The 10,049-nt window shown below is 37.0% G+C and overlaps 1 protein-coding gene across 2 annotated transcripts in view; it reads right to left on the reverse strand.

Moving 5' to 3' along the window:
- The window catches only part of TMCO3 (transmembrane and coiled-coil domains 3), a 34,238-nt gene that overhangs the window by 22,837 nt on the left and 1,352 nt on the right, over window positions 1-10,049 (reverse strand). For both annotated transcript variants that reach the window (XR_011137592.1, XM_068926388.1), the window contains exons 3-4: window positions 7,924-8,469; window positions 3,097-3,276 (exon numbers count right to left, since the gene is read on the reverse strand). Coding sequence is in view for 1 of the 2 variants with exons in the window: in XM_068926388.1 (XP_068782489.1) it covers window positions 3,097-3,276; window positions 7,924-8,370 (627 nt within the window). In the remaining variant the exon portion in view is untranslated. The remainder of the gene's footprint in view (window positions 1-3,096; window positions 3,277-7,923; window positions 8,470-10,049) is intronic.

Below are 10,049 nucleotides of genomic sequence, written 5' to 3' on the forward strand. Positions count from 1 at the left end.
CACTTATTAATAAAACAATGTCTCTTCAGACAAGTTGTCCAACCAAAAAACATCAAGACAAGTTTCCAAACCCGTAGAATTCCAATTCAGTATTTTCAATTGAATTCAATCAGTTTAAAAAAAAAAAAAAGTTTCAGCACATTTAGACCACAGAAGTAAAACGTTTATTACAAGTCTCGTTTAAAATAACATTTTATTGACTTGAACAGAAACAACTAGAGTTTAGAAACTGATAATCAGTTCACAAAAATCAGATAGCGACTACACCCTCAATCAAGAAAAAGCCCATACCCTTATGCAGTCCCTTAATTTTAAGATGACATGTCTTCACATAAGCCTTCTATAAAACATCAGTCTATTTGCCTTAGCCGATTCCCATGCGCCTTTCACCAAGTTGTTCAGATAAATACTGCATTTTCAGTATTTAATATTGACATTTTACTTGCAAGTTTTATCCTTTTCTTCATTCCACATATATATACACATTTAAAAGACTAAAGCTTCTTATCATAGGAGTTACCTCTTCCTCTGTGTTTGCATACAATGCAACATGATGGGACTCTAAAGAATTTGAAGTCACTTAAGAATCAAACGGGGAAAAGAAACGTAGAATGTGAAACAAACTCTGAAGTCTGTCAAACTACTGAAGTAGATACTTGATACTTCTAAAACACCAACATTCATATGCGTTGGACTGAGAGGCTGATAGCCGTTTTGTTTTCACGTGTTATGAAAGTTCTCTTTTCACCCCTTTTCCCACAACCTGCCTTTTCATGTCTATTCTGTTTTCACATCCTTAAGCTCCCCACTTACCAAGCTATTTTGCATTCCAGAACTAAGTGTCCATTGTCAAGCATAAGAGCCCAAAATGTATGTTTCCAGTGTTTTCAGCTGAGGCGAGAAAACAGAAGCAGCTGCATGCCCTGTATATGCAAACTATTCTCATAGTATCAGAACAAAGAAGAAAGGCTTCCCTACAGTCAGGGAACGTGAAGAACTGTTGCTGTGCAGAAGACTCAACAGGTTCCCAATCCTACAGCTTTTCTGTCATCTTTGGTCCTGATCCCCACCTCTGTGCTACTCCAGGGATACCAAAAGAGTGCTCAGAGCACACGGTTAAATGTTGGTTCTGCAATTTAAAACATACTTTAAACTGACTTTCACATAGAGATTACTTCATTATTTAGTGCAGCGTCCCCGTCTTGCAGATGACTAACTTTGCCTAAAATCAAAGCACTAATAAGCAACTTCTGTCCTAGGATTAAATTCCTAAGAAGATGCTATGATATCAAGGACAGTGTTCAAAAAGCAAATTATCAAATACATCAATATTGAAGCAGCTTCTTTGAAGCTCTGCAATTCGAAATTCATATAGAGCTTGTTGTATGTTCCTTTGTACTTGGTAGCTTGTGTGTGTGGATCCTAACCAAAATTCTCTGTATCAAAATCTAAAATTATCATAGATCATATGAAAGTGATATGATTGGATAAATATATTCCTCATCCAGTGGAGTTTACAATCTAGTTCGGAAATGATATTAAGAACACAAAAAAGATGTTATAAGACTAAGACAATTACAAAAAAAGAAAAAAATGATTTTTTTCCTGTATATTTACAAAATTAAATGTTGAGTCGATACCATGGTGCATTTTTGTTTTTACTAAAGAGAGAATCAAAGATAGAACATGATAGGAGAGCAAGAGTACACAGCACAGATTCAAATGAGCCTCTAAAAACTGATGAATTTGAGGACATAATGGGAAAACAGTTACTTCAAGATTTTATTTCCTAAAACAGCAGTTCCTGCAAATGGGCTGTATATGACAGAATATAATGAATAAATACTGTTGTCTTGCACTAAGTGGGCTAGCTCATATTCTTTTTTCCTTTTTATCTATTACATTTCTCCTTGATTAGACTTTTAATGAAAGTTTCTATACTATTGATTACTCTATTAGACAGTCTTTCTTCTGGTGTTCCAGTTTATGAGAAAATACGTTAGCTGTTCCTTGCTAAGCTGGAGACCTAAACAGTACTCCAGTTAGCATTTCATTATTCCTCCTCTTTCACGAATAGAGGTACAAGGAGAAAAACAAAGAGATACACTGCAGGAAAAAACCCTGCATTGGCCTTTTGCCAGTTAGCCGGAAGGACGTTTCTGCCGTTACACCTGATCGCTTTAAAGTGTACTGTTATACCCTAGAGTAACAGAAGAGGGCACTCCAGCTAGCTCTTCCCTACCCACTGGTAGTCCTGCTAGGCAGGCGCGTACAAAATAAAAAGCTACGCTCAGAGGACAACTGTAAAAAGAATTCGACTTGTAAGTCAACAAAAGTCTTTCAAGAGCAGAAGCCAAATAAAATTGCAACTGGCACTTACGTGAACAGGACCAACTCAGTCAATCTCAGAAAAACACTAGGAGGCAGAAGTAAACTGATGTAGTCCCAGCTCCTAATACACACAGCCTTATCTAAGGGATACCATCCATCATGCAACATAAGAACAACGAAGAATGCAAGTAACCCAACGGACCGAAAGCAAAGGAAGTCAGAAGTGAAAGAAAGTAACACCACAACACTTTTTATGTCCTTGCCTTGATCATATCTGTTCCCAGACTGAAAACTAACTGCAAGGATTCTTGTTCTCTCCTAACTTTCTCAATGAAACGAAGGGGGTGGGGGGGAGTGGAAACTATGCTCAACATGGTAACTCCATACCCAGCAAAGCCTAGATAGTGCAGTCCCCACCACCAAAGAGATGTCACAACTCTCATGGGCTGTGTAGCATTGAGAGATACTTGTCACAATGCAAAAGTGGCAGCTGCATAGAGGACTTTCAAATAAAATAAATAAGAAAGAGAAATCGCTAGCAGAAAGGGCCATGTTAGCTCATTTCCTAACATGGAAACTAAATACTAAATGTTTTTCTTCTGTAGAAAGGGAAGTTTAAACATACATAAAATCAAAATGTTTTATAGTAGTTGCTAAAATCCTAAAAATTATTTAACATAGCATAAGAGAAACATCCTTACAATGCTAATATCAACCTAAAAAAAAATACATGAATGAAGAGACCAAGTCTAAAACACTACTTACAGATTTGTTGTCATCAAAAGCATGTTCTTCTATTTCCTCCTCCAATCTATCAGCTGCCTTCCTGACATCTTCAAGAATCTCATCAAGTATTGACAGGCTTTTGTTTTGATGCTGCATATTCTTAAGGGCTTCAGCCTGATGCTTCTCTGCTGCCAAGAGTTCAACGTATTCCATTTCTTCCTGTTGAATTTTACAGCACAGACATAAAGTGTTGGCCACACCTTTGAGCAGGAAAGCATTTGACATAAGTGCACGCTTCTCTTGACACAAAAGATCTAATAAGAAATGGAATTACAAAACCAATATAGAAGTTATGAGGGTATTTGAAGATTGCTTTCACCAATTTACATTACAGGAAGGGGGCAGAAGTAAAAAACAAGAAATAAAACCAAACACACAACAAAAAACAAAAGAAAAACACGACACACAAACACCCTCACTATCCACCAACAGAACTCTCTAATCCACGGTAGAGCTACCTCATGATCACTATCCAGAAAATACAAGAGTAATTACTTTGAGGAACCTTAGGAACCATTTCATAGCCAAGTAAAATTCAGAATTCACTACTTTAACAGGGAAGCATAATAAACTTGGAAGGATGGCTTTACTAACTACAACAATCAAACAAATTGGAAGGAAAATACAACGAAACTTAATTTTATAAGCCATTTTTATCAACAGGAGAAGGGGTCTGTTGGTGTTTTTTAAAAACTACAATAACTGTGGAAGCAGCTACAAAAACTAAAAGCTTTGAAAAAAGTACAGATTATCAGTCAAGCACCCTAGCTGAGGTTCCTGTTTATGTTGCCAGGAAGCATTTTTCCATCAGAAGCAGAATACTTGACTTTGTTCATTTTTGCAGTCTTGGCCTCTTACGAACTTGCACTAATGATTTATGAAATCTGTTTCTAGGCTTCAGAAGTAAGAAAAGAAGAAATACTGACATGCTCTCCTATGGTCTAAAAATATTGTGACAGCTTCCCTGATAAACTTATATTAATTCTCCTCTGGATGTCTCAGATTCAAAAAGAGAGAATTGGAAAAAAAAAAAAAAGTTTTATGTATTGATCAAGAGTAGGCTTAATACTGCCCTTCATATATGGTTATCATAGCAATAATGTAACATAATACTTTGTGTACTGACTGACTATAATTTGGTTTTTGAGGGAAACAAAAAAATAAGATGTGTCACTTTACATGCTAACATTCTCTTAAAGATGTGCTGGTTAAAAGAGAACAACTACAAGTGAGCAAACAAATACATGATGGTATGCTTCCTTTCAGTTAGATTCAGGATCCTGAGAATATTTAGAAGAGACTGCTCCTTTGTTCTTTCAAAGGGCCACCATCATGACCAAAGGAAAAAGAGACTTGGCACTAAACACAAGCAATCTCCAGGTCAGGCCCGAGTTGCCTGAAAACAAAGGTTTCTATCACCATTTCAGATGCACTATAACATCCAGCTAGATGTTCTAGATCAGACAGAACATGGGTCTCCTTTAGGTTTTGTATTCTATCTGCCTATGCTATACAGATGTTTTACGTGCTCTGTATATCTAAAACGGCCCTAAAAACACCTACTCTTAAGTAACTGAAGCATCTTCTCCTCCATGCAAGTTCATGGATGGATACTTTCCCCCCTTGAAACCAGCAAGAACATGCATATAATTCAATTTCTTGATGCCAGGACAACAGTATGTTAAGCCTGTAACTGCGGCTTAACGTTTCTAAAATCCTGGGAGTCAGAGCAATACTCCAGGTTGTGATGAAAACTCTGGATTGCTGGCTTTTGTCTATTGATGTTTAGAATCACCATAGCTACGCTACCATGATGAAAACTGCCCAGTTCCCAGAATAATTGCAGTAGGGAAAAATATAACTATTAACGTGCTTGAACCAACATCAACTGCTTTGGTTCTTAAGCAACACATAAGTCACTCACACTTTTCTACTGCCTCAAGGAAAATCATTTCCCATCTGTTGCTCTCTTACCTCTCTCCAGAGGTTACTTGAAGGTTTTAAAAAAACAGCCCCAGTTTGAGCCACAGACTCTCTCATCAGTCAACAACAACTTAGAACACAAGACGGATTTAATAAAGGGCTTTTTCTTCAAAACTAGAACAAGTTTTGGTTGGAAGGGCGCTAATCAGTCCTTTCGGTCAGTTAATAGAAACTGAATGAGAAGAGCTCGAAGGTAAACTGTAGAAAAACAAGGCTCTACTATGCAAGAGTTTAACTTTCTCCAGGTGGCAAGATAGAAGAGCTTTGAAAATTTGGAGAATCTTGAGCTGTTAAGTTCCTTTTATTAATGGAGATGAATGTTTTTGTAGTCTATTGAAGCGGTATTTGTTTTCACCCACAGACCAGTGCAATAGTGGTACAGAGGGACACAACCAGGAGGAATGGCATCCAAAAAAAGGACAAGTTTTCGCAAAGAGCCTTCCCAGTACTAACACTTGTCTGTAATTCATGCTGGGATTGGATACAGCTAATCACAAGTTGCATACTGAATATCATTTTAAGCAAGATAAACGCAGACGACGATTCTGTACTAAACAAGGAACACCTGGAAACAAATGAGCAAGACTGAGTAAGGCTTTGGGGGTAATACTAGTTACAAACGCACTGTTGCTGTTGCTCTCTGTTTAATAAGGGGTGAGGAAAACAAAGTTGGAGTAGGATGCATCTTTGCAGTGTGTGGGTGTGTTATCTTTTCCATCAACTTCTGAGTAGCAGATACCCCCAAAAAATTAGAAGCTGATGAGAAGTAGATAGAATTTTGTTGCTTCTTCCAGAACCTTGATTCAGTTTCCTTGAGCAAAGGAAGGCAGAAACTGTCTTCAATGCTTCCTCCTTTTATTGTTTTATTTTTTATTTTTTAAAAACTCCCTTGATGTGAATGACCTTGGCATATCTTTCCTCAGCAACAGAACCAACATGAAATGTACCAAACATAGATTCTAATACTAAATACTTCCAAACACTTCAGGTCAACAGGAGTAAGAAGGTAGAGTCCAGCCCCTGACACAGTCATTTGTATTTTTCACTCAATCACTCTTTAGGGAAAATGAAAGGATGTCTTATGAGTACACCAATATAATCATTACAATTAAAACAAACTGGAACAAGATTGAAATCAATGCGTGCCTTTCAAAGTGAGAACAAGTCATAATAAGTTTATCCCATGTAATTTTCATCTCTTCAGCACGCATTTCCCCAGCATCTTCTCCTTTGTTTCGCTTTATGTAACAGATTGTAAGGTTAGAACAAAGAATATTTCATTTAAATAATCATGCAGATGACACAGGAAGGAAAGGTATAAAAGACTGCTTGTTCGAGTATCTTGATATGTATCTATGATATACAAAAGCAGCCTACACTACCCACCTCTGTAGTAGCAAAGCTTTGACAGACATGCCTAAAACACCATGGGCTTCTCAATATGAGAAAAATTAAGAAGCAACTTCCAACTCCAGGGGTATATTACTCCAGGATTTGTTTTACAGTAACATTGTTGCAAAGAAGTAGGTAAATTAGAAAAAAAGATTTTGGACAGTTTCACTGCTATTTAAAAACATATGAGCAAAAAAGGTGAAAAATCAACTCATTTTCATGACAACTGTCACCATTTCTATGCAGCAGAGGCTGGCACTGCCATTAATTACCAGTATCAAAGTCATGTAAAGCATTTCATTGAAACACATACGCATCCATGAAGCCACTCCCTAATCCAAATTCACCATAATTCAGTTTTTGCATTCACAGCATAGACTACTCCAGTCTCACAAGCATACATCTTAACTTCTGCTCCCATCATAATTTACTGTACCCCCCTCTTACACAAAAGAGTCTCTTGCCATCTTCACCTGTTAAGGCTGCAAGGTTTCCCACACAAATACCCCTTCTAGATTCTCCTAGCTCAAATATTATACTCCAATTACATCCTTTCCATCTTTTGCTCACTTTCACAAGAACAGCCTCTTCTTTACGGGGTAGAGAGAGGCAGAGAGAGAATCTTTCATGTTTTCCTTCAGTTTGAGGGCAGAGGCTATGAAAAGAACAATTTAAATACCAAGTCAATTTTAAAACATTCTCTCTGAATGGGAGATGTTCAATACACACTCTGAGCATTACCAAGTGCAGCAGACAGTGGCAGACTGTGCAAGCCCTAACAGGTCTGCACCGACATGGGGACCCAAACTTTCTGCAAAGTACTTATGCTCTGCTGTTACTCATCTGTGATTTTCTTGGTAAAACAACCTCAGTTTTTTCAACTTTTCTTGGAAACGCTACTTTTGAAATTTGCACTTGAGAGGCTATAAGTACTGTCATCTCAAGCAGTCATCTCATTTTCTGCACATCCATTTTACCCACATCTATACAAATAGGGAAATAAAGGCAAGAAGTCATTCCGTTTAAATTGTCAACCTTGGCTGAGGATTCCCATTTAAAGTGGCATTACTATTTTGCCAATTAGTAGTCACTCTATTCTTTCAGATAATCCCACTGAGCTCTACATATTACAATTGTGCTATGTGCACTGACCCACTTCTCATGCCTTTTCCATAAGCCTTGTGAACATCTTCAGCTTTGCTTTGCAATAACTATTGATTTTGACTGAATTTTAAACTCTATTCCAGAGCTCTATTTAAGAGTACGAATGCTTCCAACTTTGCTCAAGATCCATTTTAAATGGTAAAATATTGCAAGCGTTGTGTAAATCAACTTTTTCATCAATACAGACTGAAACCATATCATAACAAACTTAAAAGCACGAGTAGAATAGTACTATTCTAGTAATAAACAACAGGACAAAAAACTAACCTTAATTGCAGCTTCTCTCAGGGCTTCCAGTCTCTGTCTACTGCTTTCTTTCATATTTACAACATCTTTGTAATCACCTTGTAGAGCTCTCTGGAGACCGTGGATCGCCTGAAAGACTGAATTTTCACTTTCATTTAGCTCCTTTTGGAAAATTTCAAAGGTATGCACCTGAAAGAGTTTCTCTTCATCTGAGAGGCCTGCATCCTTCTCCACTGCTCTTATAGCGTTTTTCAGTTTGTTGAGCACAACGTTCTTCTGGCGAAGGAGGCCAGAGAGTTTTCTGCAGCTCTCCAATACCCATTGCTTTCTCTGAGTAACAACAGCTCCTTTCCCACGATGCAACTTTATTGCATGCTTTACTACATCTTCATGTTCTCCAGTATTTGCTAACTGGCCACAAAGCAGTGAAATTAACGTCCATAGGGAAATAAATCCAGTTGCCTGCATTCTTCAGTTTTTACTGCTGTTAGTAGAAACTGATAATTTGTAACAGCTCAAAGCTTTCTGCTACCTCGTGGCTTCTGCATCTCCAGTACACATACTGTGCTGCAAGACAGTACCAACTAGTTATCAGATATGATCACATTGGGCTATTTGATCAAACAAATTAGAAGACAAACTGAAGACCGCATTCCGCGCTAAGATCTTTTATAGAAAACACATGCTCTCCTTCAGTCAATGGTCAAAGCCAACAAACAGTCTAAGGTTAGTGACAGATTTTTGTTCTCCCATGGCCAAGTATTTTCTAAAGATTACCTTGCCTTAAAAACACAATAATTGGAAAGTTTAGTTATATCACACAGCAGTCATTTGTGTTTCTTTTTGGATGAGAGAAAGTCATTAAAAAAGTCAAACCGGGATGCCATAGGTTCTACTTCAACATAGTACCAGAACTACACCAGTGAACCTCGTCATTTTTGAGGTCTATCTTATAAAAAAAAAAAATAATAATTGTATCATACTCATTTGTTGTTTATACAGTCTCAGAAGCATAAGTATACTAAACAATAAAATATAATGGAAAAAAATTCTAACTGAAAGAGATTATATTATAACTTATTCTTGTGAAGTGAACATTTCTACAGAGAAAGAAAACACAAAACTTCGTGACTGCTGAGCACTGCTCATTTGGATCAAAGGTCTTGATCTGGAAGGGTGTGTGGCCTTGAAACATTTTACTTAATAATTAATTATTTTACTTAATTATCAATTTTACTTAATTATTGACCTTAACTTATGAACTTAAAATAGACTTGTAAAAACACTAAAGTAAATCAATACCATTTATAAGTTGGTTTCCCAGAAGCTTTTTTAAAATCTATATTTAAACTGCTGTATTTGCTTTTAACAATAACTAGGATAGAATTTGGAACCCTCCCCCTCCCCCAAAAAAAAAGGCTAGTGACCTTATTTTATAAGTTTACGCTTTCTAAAAAAACAAATCTATACATAACAAAATATATACTCATCACTAGAGTATTCCACTCCAGAACTCCACAACATACATTAAATTTTAGTAAGTCATCAAGAGCAAGTATTCGCCTAAATCTTCAGCTGCAGCCTTGATCTCTGAGCCAACAGCCTTAATCAGGAACCAATGCGCAGGACGTGCAGTCATCTGGAAGCAGTCTACCTAGAGAATCTTCTCTAGCCATAACACAGCATCAGTTGCAACCAGAAGTATTAAAGCCAGCCCTCCTCGATATTAAGGGAGGAGAAGATAGCAGGCATTGTCCTGCACTACTTCTGCTTTTAAAAGCAGAGCTCTGTTCCATAGACAAAAGCAAAAACATATTTGCGCAGCATGATGAAGAGAGGGTTTATTTATTTGTTTTTGAAAGAAGTCAACACATTTAGCTAGGAACAGTTGGGGTAGAGCTTAACAACAAGAAGAGCTAAAACATTTAAAGTTAAGAACTAAAAGCCTAAGTAGTAAAAGCATGTTTACGTGGCGGTAATTGTACTAAAGTAATAAAGCAGAAATATTTCAAAACTTGGATAAAGCTATTAGGTTTCACTCTTTTCAAGAGATCAGAAAACCATGAATAACAATCTCCATCACCTGGAAAAAGTCTAGATTGATATTTAAGGAAATACTTCTGCACAACTACAAACTCTTCCCGTTT

The sequence above is a fragment of the Struthio camelus genome, chromosome 1, assembly GCF_040807025.1.
Source record: "Struthio camelus isolate bStrCam1 chromosome 1, bStrCam1.hap1, whole genome shotgun sequence".
In the NCBI taxonomy this organism is placed as follows: domain Eukaryota; kingdom Metazoa; phylum Chordata; class Aves; order Struthioniformes; family Struthionidae; genus Struthio; species Struthio camelus.